General features: G+C 34.7%; 1 protein-coding gene across 3 annotated transcripts in view; it reads right to left on the bottom strand.

The window, feature by feature from the left end:
- TLL1 (tolloid like 1) overlaps nt 1-20,804 on the bottom strand; it is a 175,847-nt gene that overhangs the window by 70,238 nt on the left and 84,805 nt on the right. For 2 of the 3 annotated variants that reach the window (XM_019650598.1, XM_019650599.1), the window contains 6 exons: nt 19,008-19,088; nt 17,372-17,524; nt 16,731-16,848; nt 11,336-11,514; nt 7,583-7,688; nt 1,611-1,735 (listed from right to left, as the gene is read on the bottom strand). In XM_019650598.1, the coding sequence (XP_019506143.1) occupies nt 1,611-1,735; nt 7,583-7,688; nt 11,336-11,514; nt 16,731-16,848; nt 17,372-17,524; nt 19,008-19,088 (762 nt within the window). Of the gene's footprint in view, nt 1-1,610; nt 1,736-7,582; nt 7,689-11,335; nt 11,515-16,730; nt 16,849-17,371; nt 17,525-18,969; nt 19,089-20,804 lie in introns of all 3 variants that reach the window. The other variant, XM_019650600.1, reaches the window with a different exon arrangement.

Raw genomic sequence — 20,804 nt, forward strand, 5'->3', positions numbered from 1 at the left:
AGAATCAGGAGCTCCAATGGTACAAGTCCCAGTCAGAGTGCAAGACACAACCAGTATTCCTGCTCGAGCAGTCAGGCGAGGGGGTGAGGGGGAGAGAGAGAGGTGGGGGCACAGGGCTGAGAGAGGCAGAGAAAGAACAGAAAGAAGGACAGACAGACAGAGGGGGAGTTGACTGGTGAACATTAGGAAAAAGTCATTCCCAAAGACTTTGGGAACTAAAAGTTAACATATCTTTATTTTTAAAGTATGTACTTATATGTTTTAGCTCTCCCTTACTCCATGCAACTCATAAGCTGTAATACAATGACTTTTTATATTGCTTTAGAAACAGAAAATATCTTTCTCATTAATGATGGTGCCTTCATCAGTGTGGTTTTACCATATTAAACAAAGCATTGTTCATATTATCATATTTCAAATAAGAACATAGCCTATTTATCTATTTACATAATTAAAGACTCAAGTGAAAACTATACTTACTAAATATTTTCTTGTTAATAACTAAAATATTCAAGAGCTATACATTAAAAGTTAAATTGCAGTGTCATAAATGGGATTAGTTTTTGATTCCTACTGACTGACTTTGCTGCAATTCAGTGTGTAAATCATGTCTAGTGTGCTTTTTAAGTGCAAGGTACACACATATTTAAAAACACAATTGAAATGGTATTATATGGGAACTGTCCATTTATTTAGTTGCTATTAATCACATAATCTTTCCCCAAATTTTTTACTTTGTAATTTAGAAAGCATAGTTCATCCAATACTGCCAGAAATCAGCCAAGGACCACCCATGTCTTTTGTCATAATGTGCCATTCACTTATAAATTCATCTTTCCTGTGAAAATTTATATTAAAAAAAAATAAACACTCCACATGCATATGTATTTTACATACATCATACATGGACCAAAAAAATGGGAAGAGCTGTGCCAAATAAAATTAAACATGTGTCTTTGATATAGGGTACTTCAAAGGATTTTGAGTGTACAGGGCATCAAGTAAGCACAATTTCCAATTTGGAAGCAGACTTTTTTTTTTTCTTTGACCAACAAGGCACTAGTATTCCCTTGGAACTTTCTAACTAGGACCTTCCATTAATCTCTTTTTCATAACTTTATCCAGTAGCAAACCCTACAGTAGCTCACTAGCAACATGGTTAGACCTTATTTTTTACAACAGTTATAAATTCCAATAATAAAATTTCAATGTATGTGCCATTAACCTTGGTACTTGCAAGAAAAGTTCCTTCAAGACTCAATTGTGAAGTTGAAATAAAGGACACTCTTTTTACATTGGCCAGGAAACTCAGCATTTGATTATGAAATCATGCAACTATTAAATAACAACTATCAAACAAGCATGCTTTTTGCTCATTAAACATACTATCCCTGTACTTGAAATTTGATTTCTAGCAATTTGTTGTTAATTAGGTCTGTGGGTGTTCCAGGCTGCTCTCCTATTTCACTTTATGATTCCTGACTTTGAACTGAATACGTCCCTTGGCAGCATAGAAAGAGACAAGTAAACAGTTGAGGAAATCGTGGCTTATGCATCTGAAAAAGCACACGCTGGCCCAATTACACTTCTGTGTTTGGGGGGTACAATACCTGGACATCTATAGAGCTTTCTTGCCTGTGCAATATCTCCTTTGCTTAAACGGGTTCGCTGACCAATAGCCGGACGTATGCCATTATCGTCCCGAGAGGGGAGAATGGTATCCAGGAACATCCCCCTGAAAAAAATCAGAAACAAGCCACATATAAGTCACCAAATTCAGACAAATAAATCCCTTACAAGGGTAAGGTTATTTTTTTTCAAACTCAAGTCAATCAAAGGGAAAAATGCATCCGTGTTGAGCTTAAACAGTATGCCAGACTTTCATCAAAGGAGAAAAAAAACTGGGTGTTAATACGTATGCCTAGCATAAAGGCAATGATGACATTCACTTTTTCCTTAGGCAGCGGTTCTCAACCTTCCTAATGCAGTGACCCCTTAATACACTTCCTCATGTTGTGGTGACCCCCAACCATAAAATTATTTTCGTTGCTACTCTATAACTGTAATTTTGCTACTGTTATGAATCGTAATGTAAATATCTTTTTGTTTTCCGATGGTCTTAGGCGACCCCTGTGAAAGGGTCGTTCGACCCCCAAAGGGGTCACGACACACAGGTTGAGAACCGCTGCCTTAGACATTGACATTATGATTTTTAAAATTGAGAATTCTATAATAGTCCCTTACCAAGTACCCCATGGCTTTTTTTTTGGGCTCTCAGGCAGATCTAAGAACCACTTAGAGTTTCTCAAGTTGTAAAATAATTCTTCCTCATAGAGATATACTTTCTTTAGGACAACCTACAATAATATTTTTGAGGGTATTAAAAATGCAAAATTCAAATTAAATATATATGTGTGTATATATATGGTAGCTTTTTTAGTTAAACTACTAATTTAACCTCAGTATTCTTCTAAAAAATACTTCTTCCAAGTATTACAGTATATGTTAAAAGAACAAGGAAAAACAGAGAATGTCAAATTTTAACAGGGCAGTTTAAAACAAAATGGTTTTGTGACACACACACACATACACATATATGCAAACACACACACACACACACACACAGCATACAATTTTCATGTTATATAGTATATAGTATAAAATTAATAAGCAAAATAAACTAAGCAATGCCCTAATAATGCTAAGGTACACATACCAAGTTGTTTTGCATCCAAGGTTGTAATAGAAACTCACTGTTTTTCTTAATATGCATGACTAAAAATTCTGAATATCATGCACTAAAGATATAGTCTACTTTTGCAATGAATATCAACTTCTATGGCTCTAAAGGAAGTACTGCATTTAAAAATTAAATGGATTGAGACACTATTCTAAGTGGTGAAAAGGATGGAGTGTGCATATGAGGATTAAAAAAAAAAAGAAACTCTCTATAAAAGCATTTTAAATTAAGAAATACAATTGTAAGAAAAATCTTTTAAATTGGGATGAATGATGGGACACTTCTTTCCAAGATTTATAAATAAATAAATAGTGTTCAAACTGCCGGTTAAAAGAACAACATTTTTTGGCTCTACTAATGCCTCCCTTTAGGAAATATTTACTAAACACTGTTACAGGTCTCGATTTATAGTGATAAATAAAAGACACAAAAATTCCTCCCCTTATGATTCTCACATTCTGATGGGGGAGAAAGACATTAAACAAAAGATTGGTAACTGAGATAGTGACAGGTACTGTAGAGGAAAATAAAGAAGATGGATATTGACTGTCCAGTGATGGGGTGACTTTTAAATAGAGTGATCAAACTCACTTTAAGTTGACATTTAGGCCAAACATGAAGGAAATAAAGGCAGGGCAATGTGAGTAACTGGGAATAGAGAGTTTCAGAGAGAAACAAGAAATAAAACAACCTAGAGATGGGAAACCCCTAAAGTGTTGGAGTGTCAGAGAATTTAACTTTTAGCCTCAGGAAAACTGATAATATCTGCAAGATGATAAACAGAAGAGTGACAGGATCTGAGTAATTTATGACTAACCTTCCTGGTTTCTTGATAAATGTAATAATCTTTGGCTAAAACCTGCATAACTCAAACAGAGAATGGCACCCTTTAAGACCAAAGCTAAGTGTCTACAGAACTCCATATATGTACTACCTGAGATGCAGGGAGGAAGGGGGAACTAAGGATTTATGGAAATCAACTATCAAAAGTGAGAGCTTGTACATACTTCATAAGATGCAACTCCAGCTAGGCCAGTGTAACACTGAGAAAAGTTATTCTTCAACTATGCTGCATGAATTAACAGATTATTAAGTAGGTGAGTCCAAATTAATGAAGTGTTACAATTTCCATCGTATTCAGTACTAATAAAATATTCACTATTCTCTATTTCTAAAAACAGATTAGTCTAAAAAGTTTTGTTTTTTCCTGTTTTCAAAAGAAATTAAATTTTAAAAGGTCAAGGACATCTTAAAGTGTACCTATTCAAACTCAGACAATAGAATAATGAATTTTGACTTAGTCTGTCTACTGAGGTAAACTCCCTTTCATTCAGAAGGGATCAGTCTCCCATTCTTTAGTTCTTTCTCTGTGGTCAGGAAGTTAACAGTTCTCTCCCTTGACATCCAGGCCATTAAGTAATGCAGCTTCTTCCTGAATACCCTCAGGGAGGCACTCTCAATGGGCCAGAGACAGATCACAGAGGGCTCCTATTACTAACCTTCATTTGTTTTGCCTACATGAGAAGAGTGAATGAGCTATGTTTTTTGAAGCAACTTCATAAAATTTTGTATTTCTTTTACTAATGGAAAATGGGCCCGTTCCAGGTCTCAAGCATCTACATTACACATTACACATGCATATAAAGGTCCCATATATCTAGCTCTATTCTTCCCACCAGTAAGTACCTAAATCTGCCAATGGGCTATATTCATGAAAACAACTAAAACTTTTATAGACCCTGTAGGTCTAGAAGAGAAGAAACTATAAAAATTCAAATATTTATATTAACAAAACAAAGGACAAAAAACACATGTTTATCTAATGGATTCAGAAAGAGCATTTGAAAAATTCAATACCATTTCATGATTAAAACACTCAACAAAATAGGAATACAAGGAAACTACCTCAACATAATAAAGACCATATATAAAAAGCCTACAGTTAACATCGTATTTAATGGTGAAAAACTGTAAGCTTTTCATCTAAGATCAGGAACAAGGCAAGACTGCTTGCTCTCATCACTTCTATTCAACACAGAACTGTAAGTCCTAGCCAGAGCAATTAGGCAAGAAAAAGAAGTAAAAAGCATCCAAATTGGAAAGAAAGAAGTAAAATTATCTCTGTTTACAGATCACATGATTTTATCATATAATATGGAGAAAACTCTACAGTCCACACACACAAAAAGCTATCAGACCTAGTGACACACTACTCAAAATGATCTACAGATTAATCACAATCCCTATCAAAATCCTAATAGCATTTATTGCTGAAATAGACAAAAAAAAAAAAGTCCTAAAATATATATGGAATCTCATTGGACCTTAAATAGACAAAATTTTTTTTCTGAAAAATGGATAAACAAAAGGTGGTACATGCATATAATGAAACGTTATTTAGCCTGAAAAAGGAAGAAAAGCCTGTCACATGCTACTACATGGATGCGCCTTGAGGACACTGTGCTAAGTGAAATAAACCAGTCACAAAAAGACAAATACTGGATGATTCCACTTAATGAGGTGTCTAAGTAGCCACATTCACAGAAATAGAAAGCGGAATAATGGTTACCAGGGACTGTGGGGAGGAGAAATGAGGTGTTGTTTTTTAATAGGCACAGGGTTTCAGTTGTGCAAGATGAAGAAGTTCTGGACATCTGCTTCACAACAATGTGATTGTGCTTAACACTACTGAATTGTACACGTAAAAATGAATAAAATGGTCAAATTTTTGTGTGTTTTTATGAGAGAGAGACAGAGAGCGAGAGCGAGAGCGAGAGCGAGAGCGAGAGAGAGAGAGAGAGAGAGAGAGAGAGAGAGAGAGAAACTTCAATTACTTTGGAGGTGGTGACTGAGGCCTTTGTCAAATATTTCATCTCCTGAAATGCAGTGATTGAAATCTATGTATGAGTTAATAAACATCCAATTAACATCCTCTTTAAAGACCAAAACAATAAAATAATGTTAATTGGATCAATTCTTCTGACAGGTAGATATGGCTCCTTTCACTATAGAGATACAAGTCTATTAGAAAAACTAAATAGGATAATTTTAAAACAATTAATAGGTCAAATTTGCTTGGCAAATCTGGTGTTGGTGGGGAATTGGGTAGTGGACTACAGGCTCCACGAGCAGAATGGTTGATGAAAAAGAAGCCATTTAAACAAGTAAAAGGAATACAAATGAGGAGAAATATATATATTTTAAACTTTGGTATAGATTCATCATCTATCAAGGATAGAAAAAATAAATTATTTTTGTCCACTTTTCAGCACCTCCTGTGTTCCAAAAATCAAAACTCTGTTTTGTTTTAAATAATATACTTCAGCAGCATACAAGACGCACCGTGCTGAACTGGGACCCAAATCCCTAGTTGTTCCATTCTTCTATGAAATACTCGATTCCAACCATTGACCTAAAAATAAAGTTTTATAACCCTTTAAGAGTAATTTCAGGCCAAATTTATGGGTATATTTCTATCAACACCTAAATTCAATTCCAGAAACAATAGGTATTTGGATACTTATTCTATCTGAACACATACAGAGGGCACAAAAAAATGTATACACATTTTAAGAAAGGAAAACTGTATTAAAATTGTAATAATATATACCGATAACAAAGGAAAAATACAAGTCACATTTGACTTCTGCAGTTACAAGAAGTGCTCAAAGTGTTACCATCAGTGTCCAGGCACTTCTGATTACGGCAAACTACTGCTTGAGCAACGTTGACCAAAGTGTCCCCTTGTATACACTTTTTGGCACCCCCGGTATATGTATGTGTGTGTGTGCATATGTGTGTATACACACACACACACACACACACACACACACACACTTGTATATATGTATATGTATATATGTGTGTATATATACTTCAGAAAGAGTAATTAAAATTTAATATTTAATATTTAATAATAAAATTAGGCCTTTTCAAAAAGCATAATTTAAAAATGTATCCAAGCATTAAGAATTCACTTATACATCCTTCTTTACTTTTTACCAAGGATTGTTTAAAAAAAAAAAAGGGGGGGGGTTAATTTGATTATTTTTATCTTCTTCCTGACCCTGCATTTAGAAGCACATGTTAATAGATTGTGAAATGGACATAAGTGGGCCAAAACAATGACTTGGAATGGACATACAAGTGTAAAATGGGCATAAAATAAGAAAAAGGGGTGACTTCAGTGTTTAACAGTTCCAAATTCCTTACCTGGGAACTATTTGCTTGACGGCATCATCTTTTGAAAGTAATCAAAACCCAAATTTATTGAATTTTTTAAATATAGCATTCAATCATTAATAAAATAATTTTAAGGTTGAGAAATGATGAAATTCTAAATTATAGAAAGTAAAGTATCTTCCTAACATGATCTTTAAGAACTAAATCAATAATAGCAATTTTTTAATATAACTAGTACTTGAGCAACACACAGTGGAAAACTCAAGTCATACAGAGAATGCAACATTCCAACTCAACAACCGAGTATGTACCCTATTTGACTTCTGAATGCCTAATTTTCATTAAATAATGATTTGCCAATTTAACATGCTGATTTGATCATTTTAATTGATTTTTTTATGATTTAGTAATATGACAGTTTAAATATTTCATATCATTTTAATGTTTACTTTGAATTTATGTATTTGATAGGAAATGTGAAAATACATGCTTTCTAAATCTCAAATGCCTGGTGTTGACTATAAATGTCAATCAAGTATTTTTGTAGTTTATGCCGCAATATTTGAAAATGGTGCTAGTTCTAATGTTAGAAATAGATTTGTGGGGAGCCACACAGAGGAAAAGAATTAAAAGTCAAAAGGTATAACCTGAGACTCCAACCTTGAGAAGGTGTTCCTGGCATAGTGCATGATACTGTCAAAATCATATCCTTCTCCCAGTGAGTTCACTTCTCCAGGCTCCATCTTCAGAAAATTGTACTCTTGACCTAAGAATCGGACACGAATAACATTTCAGAAGCCTTCTAATAGACAGAGAAAAGAATAGGAGAGCTTGCCATAGGCCTGCATCTTCACTTTACGAAATGGCTAATTCCATGCAAGTTGTACTTACATACCAACACCCTCATTATGCAAAAGTATCCATCTATTGCCACTGTGTTCTCTTAGTATCACATTAAAAGGGTAATACTGAATTTCATTAAAAAGTTAATTTCTGCAAAGGGTGGATTACCAAAAGCATACTCTGGGTTTCTTTTCTATCTATACTCTTTTACATTCTCATGTTTGTTTCTTTAAAATCTTGTGCTTTTTTTTAGTACCATAGGAATGATTAGAAAAAGTTACATTTTTTAATTTCCCACCTTTCTCTTATGACTACATTTGCCAAAACTGACAAAAACCGTCTTCTTATTTGCTTCATATTCTTTCTATAAAACACTGAGAAAAATATTTTTTAAATATTGGTATGTACATACAGCATGTCAGATTATAGCTATGTGACTTTGTCACTAAAGGTAAAACAACAGCAGCAAATTTCATTCAAAACTGAAACAAGAGTCTCTTTGATGAATCCACTCCAAGTTCTACTCGGAGAGCATTTTGATCAAAAATATGCTTTAGGGGCTGGCCGAGTGGCGCGATGGTTAAGAACTGGCTTGGGACGCCAGAGGGCCCCAGTTCGGATCCCACATATGAGGGCCAGTGACACTGCCCTCTACAGCCAAGATGCTGAACAACAGCTCAACCTGGAGCTGGGTTGCCGTGGGTCGCCTGCGACGGTGTAGGCTGCAGCCCCTGCTGCAGTGGGTTGCCATGGGCTACCGTGTGTAGCCAGCAGCCAGCGTGAGCGGCCAGCAGCCGCAGTGAGCGGCTGTCCAGAAGCCGGCGACTGATCTGCCTCGCCCGGGAAGAGCGCAATGATGGTGCCAACTTGGGCCAGTGAAGCAACGTCCTCCACAACTAGACTGAAGAACAAAACGACAGCAACTTGTCTGTTCCCCTTCCCCCAATTCCCCACCGCTGTTCCCATCCCCCCAATTCCCCAATAAAAATCTTTAAAAAAAAATATGCTTTAGAACAATAAGCCTCCTCTTGAAGGCATATTCTAAAATGGATTAAAGTAATCCAATCCTTATGCCACTTTGGCTCCTATCATAGTCACTAATTTTGCATATAAATGCAAAGCTAAATTCTGTACTTATTAGACATTACCCTTGAACAACACTTGATCTTAAGTCTCTGAGCCAGGGCAAGTCATAAATTTGTTGAAAATTAATCTCCAATATGAATTCTTTCATACTGGAACTCTGCTGCTATAGTAGTTCTGAATACTCAGGAAATCTCAATCAATAAATTATTTTTTTTCTATTGGCATGAATGTTGAGTCAACAAATGTATGAATGCCATGATTTGCTTAGCATTATGTTATGCATCTTACATTTTATATGCTATTTATAAATGTCTTGTTTGTTTTAGGTACATATTTATGTTGAACCAGAGTCCTAATTTTTTTTTTTTTTTAGCTGAGCCTCTTGCCACCTGTTGGCAGCTGTTGGCAGCTCAGCTTGGGCTGGGAATCGAACTGGTGACCCTGTTGCTCAGAGCTCACACTCTTGAGCAAGCTCTTAACTAACTGAGCCACTAGGCCAACCCTGAGATCTATTTTGGGAGTATGCATCATCTTTACTTCTCTTTCATATTCAACACTACAGTTTATTTCATCATCCTTGAAATGATCTATTCTCAAAGATGTCACAAACGTTAATTTGCTACCTCTTAGACCAAATCTTCTTAGACTTTTGGAGGCTTTTCTACAAAATGTTGCTTTAAATATTGGCATTCCACATTTTCTATACTCAATCTGATTTTCTTCTCCTTCCTTACACAAATTCACAATCAACTTTCTATCCTAAAGTTTAGACTCACCTTTCCTTTGTCTACTAAGCATCTCAACTTGGATCATCCAAAAGCTTCCCAAAATCAAGGAAATGCTAAATGAAACCATTATTTGTCTTTCTCCCTCTCAAAAACATGTTGCTTTGTCCATATTTTTTTACTTCATTTGATGGTGCCACCATTCATCTAGTTGCCTAAAAATAAAACCTTGAGGATTTCCCCTCACATAATAATGTTCCTCTTAAAATGTTTTTGAAAGACAATTCCCTCTTATTCCTTTTAACTGTGCTACATTAACTGGAAACTTAGTCATCTCACAAATTATTTAAGTTTCTAGTAGGTTTCCCTGACTCAGGTTCATCCTCCCCATTCCCACGTCCTCATTCTCAGTTCATAAGCCTCAAAATGAAAGAATTATTTTTTTCTTTTTTAATCTGAACTCGCTCTGCTTTCAATCCTTTAAATACTCCTCAGTAGCTAAAGTATAAAACCTAAATTCCCTAGCTTCATGTACAAGATCCTCTATGATCTAATCTCCCTTGGTCATTACCAACGAATTTCCCACTTGTAACTTACCATGCAGCTACAATGGGCAAATAAAAATGATTCCATTTTCTGTGTCACTTTGATCATGAATTTTCTTCTTCAGGTTAGAAATTCCATCACTCTTCTATGCACTCAGAACACTTCTACTTACTTCTAAATCTCTGCTCCTTTGTGACATCTCCCTTCACTCTCCCAGGTACATTTTGTCACATCTTGTTTGGACTCTATGATATTCTCAATATATGGCCACTGGTACTTTTCTCACTCACTGGCAATCATTTGTATATATGTACACACTCCACACTAAGCTGTGTTTTTCATGACAGTATTTCTAACATCTAATAGTGTGATGGGAAATAGATCATACTGTTAATTACAGGAAATTCTAAAGAATTCAATGGTTGTAGCTTGAAGCTGGCCATGAATAAGTAAACAAACACATATTTTTACTTTGCTTATACTTGAAATACATTCTACCTTATAAGACAATATCAACCAATAAGATTTTTCTTTTGGCAGTTGAAATGCACTAATTTATGAATTTGTGAATGTTAGAACAAATAAAAAGCTTTACAACATGACTATTATCACACATCAACTGTCAGAGAAAATTAAACTTTAATTACATATTATATTTTAACGGCTAAAAACATTCTTAGGTATTTGTCTTTAGGGTAGTCAGGTTTAAGAGAAATATCAAAGAAACTATTTAGACTATCTTAGAAATGACTCATTTCCATGGAATTTTTTCCAGAAATCATTCCTGGTATAATATAGATTCCTATGGTAGCAGCACTCTTCATGGCAAACCCTGGACTCTTTCTAAATCCCTACAACATAAAGGACAAAGTATAGAAAATACTTTTAAAAAATAAATATTTAATAATATTAATTTATGGCTCAATGGCCTATACTCATTCTTAGAAAAACATAGAAGTTTAAAAATAAAACAGGTAAATCTTAAGAAAGCCAACAAAAAAAATAAACAAAAAAACATACAATCATTATAGCTGAAAATAAAATTAAAAATATAACACCATCGTTGGTATTTTTTAATCAAGCAAAATTTTGATTGTACCATATCAAAAAAATCAATTCTCATTTTTTAAGAACTTAAATGATAAATAGTATAAACACAACTAAAAGATATATTGAGTCAACCTTAAACCCAATACGTTCTGCAGCCCCTCACCTGGCTGGATGTTTTCTCTTATGATGGTTACATGGTTATCTCTATCTGGTCGTGTGTGTTCATGCCAAAAGCCTATCACATGCCCCAACTCATGAACTACAATTCCAAATTTATCACAGTTCTTGCCAATAGAGATCGCCTGAGGTCCATTTCCCCGCCGACCTACGTAAGAGCAGCACCTGGAATAAAGTAGAAAGAGGAGATGGCGGTGGAAAGGGGGATGCTGGATGAATTATAATATGGAGAAACCTTTGTAAAGAATTGTGATGAACTAAAGTCCAGCATATTCAGAGGCAGGACAGCCTTTCATTAACAAATATGGCTAATTTCTAGTATCCTAGTAAATTTATATATAACAAAAGTCTCTAAACAATCACTTGAAGTGCTCTTGTACTAACTCATATATTAGAAGTTATGCCCTAGATCATTTTTAGGAGCTGAAGATAAATTAGAAAATAAAATACTTAACGATGATGATTAATGTGCTATTATACATATACTTAAACTCAAAACTTATCAACTCACATTTATTTCTAATCTAAATTTTTGTCCTCACAATATATCTAGATTATTATATTACTTTGTCAATATGATTACCTGGCAGTAATCCATTATTTCAGTATTAAATATAAAAACAAAGTGTATTTTTTCTCTTTAAGTAAAATAGAAATAAATTTATTTATGAAAGATGTTGGTTAATTAAAAAAAATACTTTTCCTACTCAAGGGAGAATTCTTTTTTTAAGACATAAATTGAGGAAAATTAGTTTCGAAAGGTAAAGTATCTAAGGTTAATGGTTAATTGGTGAAGAAAAACTGCCAACTGGTAGAATTATGAGATTTATGAGATCATGTCAAATGGTCAGGCTGATAGTTAAGTGTGACATTCTATTTCATCTTCTGTAAAAAATCTTCTGGACTTTCAGAATGTGAAATATCCAGAGTATCTTTCTACAAATTTTCCTCCATTTATTGATATTATACATATTCAATGATGTTTTTATACTCAAAATATAGAAGTTCCATTTATTCATTTTGTGTGTGTGCCTATGTGTGCACACATGCGTATGTGTGACAGTGCATCAGAGTGCACACACATGTGCAAGGGATATCACTTTAAGTTTTAAATGGTATAACATAGTAACTATGATTGCATTCATAAATAAAATTATATCTAAAACTTTGATAATTAGGATCTACATTAAAACAGTTTATCCACAGGACCACCTTTCTAGAGAGCAATAGAGGACAGTAAATAACGGGTCTTGCATATTTGGAAATCATGATACACCAGACACCAAATACCTCTTTTAATTAAAAGAGAAAATTGCCAAAAATTAACTGCCCAAATGATTAAAAGGAATTTCACTAACTTCAAGTTCTACAGTAAGTACATTTGATAGTCCTTTTGATTGTTCACCAATACAAACATTGGCCATTCTGTTTCTGTAAGCTTTTAAATGCCTAAGCATTTTAACCTGTACCATGGTAGTTAAATGAACTAATTTGACTTATTATTTATGAATCTGTTATAATAGTGAAGTAAATAAATCAATAACAGAAAGAAAGGAGAAGTAACTGATAGGGAAAAAAATCAGGGAATTGTGTTTTTGCCCCCAGGTAGTTTTTTTCTTTGTTTGTTAATAGTATCTTGTAATTAATCCATACATAGATAATTACTTATTACATACCCAGCAGTAAAGTATTAGAAGTAGAAAAATACAAAATTTGCACATTTTGGAGAGATTTCAACTGAAACATTTGCTATCAGGTAGCAACAGTAACAAAACTGAAATACCTGATGACTATATAGTAACTAATTACCCACACTGCGTCATTCTTGCTGGTTATAGTCAGTGAAGAAAGTACTTTGCAAATCAAATTCCAGGAGAGAGAGAGTCAAGCAATGTTGGTCAATTTATTTAATCTAAAACAACTTTTTAGCATAATTTCACCCATAGCATTTTTCAATAAATAAGATGGGACCACATAATGAAAAGCAAGCATACATTTCACACTGACTTTTACAAATGGTCCTGTGAAAGTAAAGAAAATTCAGTAGTTCGATCCCTGAAATACTAGTTATTATCATGGCGCAACTTCCGCCAGCTGACTAATACAGGCTTTTTCTTTAACTCAGAGGAAAATCTAAAGTGCTTTAAAACCTCTAAGATCCTACATGATCGCCACATACAAATGCCTTACCATACAGATCTCATCTCTTACTACCGCCCCTGTCGCTCACTCTACTCCGGTCATGGGCCCTCGCTGTGCATTGAGCAGGCAGCCATGTTCTTGCTCAGCCTTTTTACCACCTGTTCCTTCTGTCAGGATCTCTTTTCTCCCAGCTACCCATATGTCTCATTTCCTGATCTTGAAAGAAGTCTTCACACAAATGCTCTTCTATCGCACTTACATTGCTTTGCTTCATGTCCTAGAATGTGTGCTCTATTAGTACATTTTACATTGCATGTATTTTCATGGTGTTTTCTGCCTCTCCATCCCACAATGTAAGCTCTTGGTGGCCAGACAACTTAATTGCTTTGTTCACTGCTGCATCTCTAGCTCCTAGAATGTAACTTGGCACATAGTAGACCTCAGTAGATACTGAGAACAGATGGGTGGCTGCCAGAGGCAGGGTCTGGGTGTAAGACAAATGGGTGAAGGGGGTTAAAAGGTGCAAAGTTCCAGTTATAAGATCAATAAGTTCTAAGGCTGTACATCTCAATACCCCTTTAAATTCTTACATCCCTCTATTTTTGGATTGCAATGTGCTTTAGCTGATGTGTAAATTGGCAGTACTTTCTTGGTCTCTACTTGTAAAGCAGCATGTGGGGATGTCATGAGGGCCACAGAGATAAGCTACCTGCCCTCACCATTGATGGAGGCAGGCAGCAGAGCCAGCAGTGAAAATGTAACTATCAGAGCTGCAGGCAGAGTACAGTCCCACTGTGGCCAGCCAAGAAATGAAGAATGAAATGTGTGAAAGATTTCCATTGATGAAAAAGGAAAGTAAAGGCATTCCATGCCACTAAAAACATAAAGAAATGGTAGTGATTAGACATATATACAATTTATGAAGTGATCTCCCTGACTAGTCTAGTACCCACCTGGCACTATACATGCTATTGACTATATTCCCTATGCTTTACTTTACATCCACATAACTATTTTGTAACTATCGATTTGTATTTCTTAATGCCTTCACCATTTCACCCTGCCCCCAACCCCCCTCCCATCTATCACCCTGATAATCTAGTACCCATCTGACACCATACATAGTTATCACAATATTACTGACTATATTCCTTATGCTGTAACCTACATCCCATGACTGCTGTGGATAATGGATAATGACACCCCCCCCACCAAAAAAAAAAAGAGAAACGATAGTGAATGGGATAAATGGTTTAGCAGGATAAAACAAGTGAAACGGAAAGTTTGAAAAGAGACAAATGAATAAAAGAAAATGCATATAAATATGAATTTGTTACTAACAGAAACTAAGCAGCAAAATAACAAGTGATCAGTGCTGTGGATGCATTTGTCTTACAAAATTGAAGCGTGGCAAAGAAGAAAGATGTATTGATCTGAATACATTCTGTGTTTAGAAATATGTAAGCTGAGCTATATCCATTTCTATTAGATACCAGACGGAAGGAAGGAGAGTCTAGAGTTTGACCTTTTAAATATTAAATACATATAAAGAACTGGGAGGCATTTCAAAAGTAACCAAACCTTATCAAGCTAAAATTAGAGTTCTTTAGAAGAAAACATTACTTGAATAAGTCATAACTAAAAAATCATGGCACTACCCAAAAATGTATAGAAAGGTAATAATGTATAATTCTTTTTAATGTCACTTAGGGCCAAAAATAAAATCCATTACTTTAAGGAGTTAAATTATTTAGGAAAAGACAGTAGCCAGATGACAACCCCACCCCCCATTCCTAGTAAAATATATCTAATCCCACCTCCCAAAAAATAAATGTCATTGGTATAAGAACTATTTCCTCCAAATAAATTAAAGCATTTATTTTTATTTGCCTATATAAACTATACTAGAGGGTATTCAAATCACTGATTAGAGCAATTCCCTCTTTAAAAAAGAATTTCAGCTAATAAATATAGAAGGAATAAAAGAAAAGAACATTAGAAAATCACTATTTTGCAACGATGGGAAACTTTTACAATGCAGGGACCTCACTGTCACCACTTGAATCTACTGATCAATTGTAACATCACTAAAGTGGCAGGTCCAAGCATATGTGCCTCCTGCTCTGATGTAGGGTAAAGCAGACAACACGCCCTATCAAATATTCTTAGGAAACCAACAAAAATTCAAGCTAAATTTAAACAACTATTTAAATATAAGTACAATGAACTAGAAATACAAGGGAAGAAAAATTTGAAAACTTTCACAACAGAAAGTCTTTTAAAGTACACACCATCGCCTGACGAACGGCTATTATTTTAACTGGGCTGACTTATGGGACTTGTGGAGCGATGTGGTGGCAGAAGCTGCTGCCAACGGAAGTTGTGGTAAGTTGGCGACATTCCTCAAATGTTATATCAAGGAATTTGGCCTTTATCCTCAGGCTTGCATTTCCCAAAATGTATTCCGGAATACTGATGTATGCTTTTCGCTTTTAAAAGGGTGAGATCGGCGTTCCTTTGGAAGTTTACAAAACACTCTATTGTCTCTGCCTTTCAATCGGCTGGATATTAATAATGTTCATCAGCACACTGCCATAGAAATATCTATCAGAATGTCACACAGCATGTTCCAACTTCCAGAAGAGCTTTGTTTTGGAGAGCATCGTTGTTATCATCCTGTACGAAGCACATCTAGAAAACACCACTAGAGGAGGACTCACTGAAGAATCTCGAAAAGTGCGGTATCTTGCTATGACCGGTCTTTTGGGAAGATAATTCTAGTGACAGTGAATTGGTGAGACAAGCCAGGAAAGCAATTGGAATGCATGGTCCAGGGGTGAGATGACAAAGACATAAATGGACCAGGGCACTGACATGGAATAGAAATGGAAACCAAAAGGCGTAGAGGATATTGATAGAAACTTACCGCATAGATTTTAGAGGAAGCACAACAGAATCACCAGACAACGGTGCTGACATGTCTAACTCAGGTTAAGTGGGACACTGCCAATGCCATTGTGTAGTTAGGACACAAGGAAAAGTAAGTGAGGTGGTAGCAGAATACACTTGATGTAGATGCACCAAGGTCTCTGATCAAAGAATCTATTTATTTAAAATATAATATTTTTCTGCGTAAAATTTACACTTTCTCATGGGCAGAACACTGAGCAAATATGAAGAGATAAATCCTACCTGTGGGTTTACTTAATTTACTGAAGTCATTCCCTGGATCTACTTACCCACAGGGCCTGTACGTGAATACAATGTAACTCTCTTCATCACTTCTTTCAATGAAAGTCACACATGTGTGTTTTTCCCAGTGCCGCATGGCCTGCTTGAACATGGCTCGCTGGCTGCCTGGAAAAGTGGCATGACATTAATGAAAGTGTCTGCGCCAGTGAGGGGTACTGCGTGCTGGCCCCTCCTTCATGGCTCTGGCTGGGCAGTTCAGATGCCACCTCCGTTATCGACCAAAGAATGCCAGCCTAGAGCACCACACACGAGTCACTGTTAAGAATGGACGCTCACTTTATAATCAGAAGGTCCAAGCTTACTATCTGTACAAATATGTGTGTACAAGGCTCTATCAACGGTACATACATTCTTTCTGTCCGTGGAAGAGAAATCCACCTCCACATTTAATAAGCACATTTGAAACTCAGTTTAAAAGCCAGAATGGTACTTGAGGCTCGTAGAACTTAAGACTAAAGATAGTTTTCAATCACAGGGCATATTACAGTAACAAAGGAGGTGAGGAGAGTATTTCTCACATTTGATTTAATACTATTTTATAAATTAATATTCTATGAAAACGTTCACTTAATCTGTGTGATAATTATTATTGTTTTTTTTTTATCACAATAGGCTGAGAATATCTTACCAGTGAAGTTGCCTCCTATAACATATGGAATAACGCCTCCAGGCCATATTCTGTCTGTTCTTGATGTAGCAGCTCTAGGAACTCGGTTTTTCTCATTTTGCCCTGAGAATTTGAGAGGTACTTTTTCCTTAGCTGTGTTGTTTTGCTCCAAGCCTGCAGTGACATTTAAAAGATTCTGTGAAACAGAAGTCCTTGGTCAGGGAATCGTTTACCTCTTAAAGGACAAACGTTAAAATGCCTAATTTACATATTTGTATAAGTATGCCTGAAGTCAAAATGCATGAAAGAAAAGCTTGATGCATATTACACACTTGAAGATCGCATTCAAATATTTAAGTATTTCATGTCAAAATACTATTTGTTAATGCTTTACGAGCAAATTTTCATGAATTTTCATACAACAGCCTGTAGCAGAGAGAAATCAGGAAGACTTCGTAGGCCACAGAAAAATTCCTTTATGTAAGTATTCCACTTTACTAGATCACTAAGAATTTCACCACCAGAATAAAAGAGGCATTCTTTTAAAGTCCTGTAGTATCCAAAACTCTTCCTACTCCTGTTAAATCCCTAATCCTGTATTCACAATTGATATTCTGTAGTGCAGATTAAAACTATGGATATTACGTTATAGGGATAGTAAATGAAATAACACTAAAACAGATAAGGTCTCAGCCTGCTGGGACAATGGGCTACCTCCACTCCAACTTCCTGTTTTCATACCCAGGTGTGCAGCATAATCAGTACACAATGGGAACAGGTTAACAAAAAATACAGTCTATTCTGGAGAGCTTTCCAATCTGTAGTTTTAACTTCTTTTGGTGACCTTTCATAAATGTTTATTATTGTTTTACTTTTCTTAAATCTGTATAATTATTTTTTTCTTATGCATCTATCACTGCTGACATAAATAGCCCACCACTAATACACACTTCAGACAGAACAAATATTTGCCCACTTTGCCCATGTCCCTAACATGTCTTTTTAATATCCTGAAAAAAGCATCTTTGCTTAGGAAAATCAATACTTGAAAGTAAGTACTTTCAAATATTGAATAGTAATCCATCAATTTAAGGGATGTTAGGATATAAACTTTGAATACAAGGAGTATACTTAAAAAACAGACAACTAAAATCTACCAATAGAGGTTAATAACTTCAATACTATAAATATTAACTAATTATGAATCCAGAAGGCAGTTTTTCTGTATATATTTTTGGAAAGGTCAAAAAAAAAATGTTCAACTCTTTTTTCATCTAATATATAAGCCTGTCAGTTTACTTTTATTTCAAAATAGCCATAATATTTTTCATTTGATTAAAATTGATGTAGTTCCATGCTTGATAAAAACCCCTTAGTGTGATACCCAATTTACTGGAAATAAATATCAGCAATAAAGTAAATACCTAATACATTTTTAAGAAGGAGAAGCTAAAAATAAGTTAATGAAACATTTCAATTGTCCCAAATTAAGTTCTAAAAAACTTACATCAAATATCAACTGACAACAATAAAAAAGGACTCTTTCTTAGCATATATCCTTCACATACTTTGCATCATAATGGCAAACTAAACTGCTATGAGTATAATATTTACTGTACATCAAGTCAAGCGTCTGCAACTTTAAACATTGATATACCAGAGCCAATTCTTCTTATCCTGTCTATGAGCTGGTAGAGGGCCCCTCGTTTTTTTGACATACCATGGTCTCCATATCCACCTTAAAGAATAAAAGAAAACAGTTAAGTTAAACTGACTGTATTTTAAAGTTCTTGTAAATAAACGATAGTGATAGTCAACATTGATGTCTCTTTGGACATTTCTTTTTTTATTTGATCTTAGAGAGTTAGAGTCATGAATATCCACAAATCTTAGAAGAGGATAAAAATTCTACAATAACAAACTGTGGTAACTAAAACTAAAGCAGTAAGGGACATCCAGAGAATAATCTAAGTGACTTTGTTTGGACATCATGGAAACTGAGTCATCTACTGATAATTTGAAACATTTTTCTTCGCTGTGACCATGACATCATATGGTGTTATGCAGGATGACAGCAAGTTGTTCTGCCCTATTTATTGAATTCCAGCTATTTCCCCAATGCAAACTGAATATTTTCAGATGCCAAATCAGCAAATGGAAATGAAAACATAAGAAGAGCAAATGTAGAGTCAAGTTTTACTCCAAAGCTTTGATCAATTTTGAAATATTGCTAAAAGCAGAGCATATTTTATAATATAGTCAAATAATTTTTGAAAATTAGCGTCTGTAATTTTCAAAAATCAATAATATCATAATTAGGAAAAAGTCACAAGGTAAGAATCCAAAAGGATGTTCAGCTGCAAAATATACTCTGATATGCTATGAAATTTGCAAAACTTACAAAAATAGATGTAAAGAATTTGTAACTCAAAAGGTAGAGGAGAGGTTCAGGATAAGGAAATATGTCCTCTCCCAATTTTAACAGCAAAGACTGGAAAAGGTAGATTCCTGTCACAAGACAAAAATCAAGTCCTCTGTTTCTCATTCCAGGACTTTAATAATTAAATGCTCTACCAATTTTATCACCTATTTCCCCTTCTTCTTGATTTTTAATAGACAAATAACAAAGAGATATCATTGAGCAAAAAACAACCAATATGACCACCAATGATATCAGAACAAGTGCAAATGAATTTGTATAACTATGAGTATGGTTCATGAATCTCTTTGGGCTAAGGCAATGAAAGAAAGCCAGAAATCCATGAAAGCAGCAATGTCCAGTGTTCTTGGACTTACTATTTCCTTCCAATATCTGTTTTCCCCTTTGAAATTAATACTGAAATTTAATTACCTAGACTGAAGCTAATGAAAACCAAACCAAGAAGTATTACCATATAAGCCCATAAAGGAAAAATCAAATAAGTCCTTATAAGGTAAATAAGTTAGAGGGCTTATTCACTGACTGATAATCTGTTTAATTATCTACATTACACGGTCACATTTTTGCCTTGACCCTTGAGAAAAATATTTGAAATATTTTTCATTGAACATTTTAGAAAGATGAGGTAATAGTTAAATGTATTCATTCCTAGGCAGTTACAAGAAACATTTTTAAAGAGTGGCATCAATGTATTTGAAATGACCATTAAATAACAATTACATTTCATATTCCATAGGACTGAAACACATATAGATTCAGGAGGAGGCTAATTGTGAGGAAAAAAAAGAAATGTCTTAGTTAGTATTAAGGTTATTAAGAGGATAAGAGTAATTATAGACTTGAAAAAAAAAACAATGTTTCAAGGCTATCAAAGTGAATAATGTTTTTGCATTTAGGAATTTTGAATAAGTTTTATAGCAATTGAAACATTATTCTGTGTAGGTACTTCATTAAAATAGAAAAAAGAAAATGAATAAAATAGGTAGTTATTTCTCACATATTCTAAAAAAAGTG

This window comes from Hipposideros armiger, unplaced genomic scaffold (genome assembly GCF_001890085.2).
Source record: "Hipposideros armiger isolate ML-2016 unplaced genomic scaffold, ASM189008v1 scaffold_142, whole genome shotgun sequence".
Taxonomy (NCBI): domain Eukaryota; kingdom Metazoa; phylum Chordata; class Mammalia; order Chiroptera; family Hipposideridae; genus Hipposideros; species Hipposideros armiger.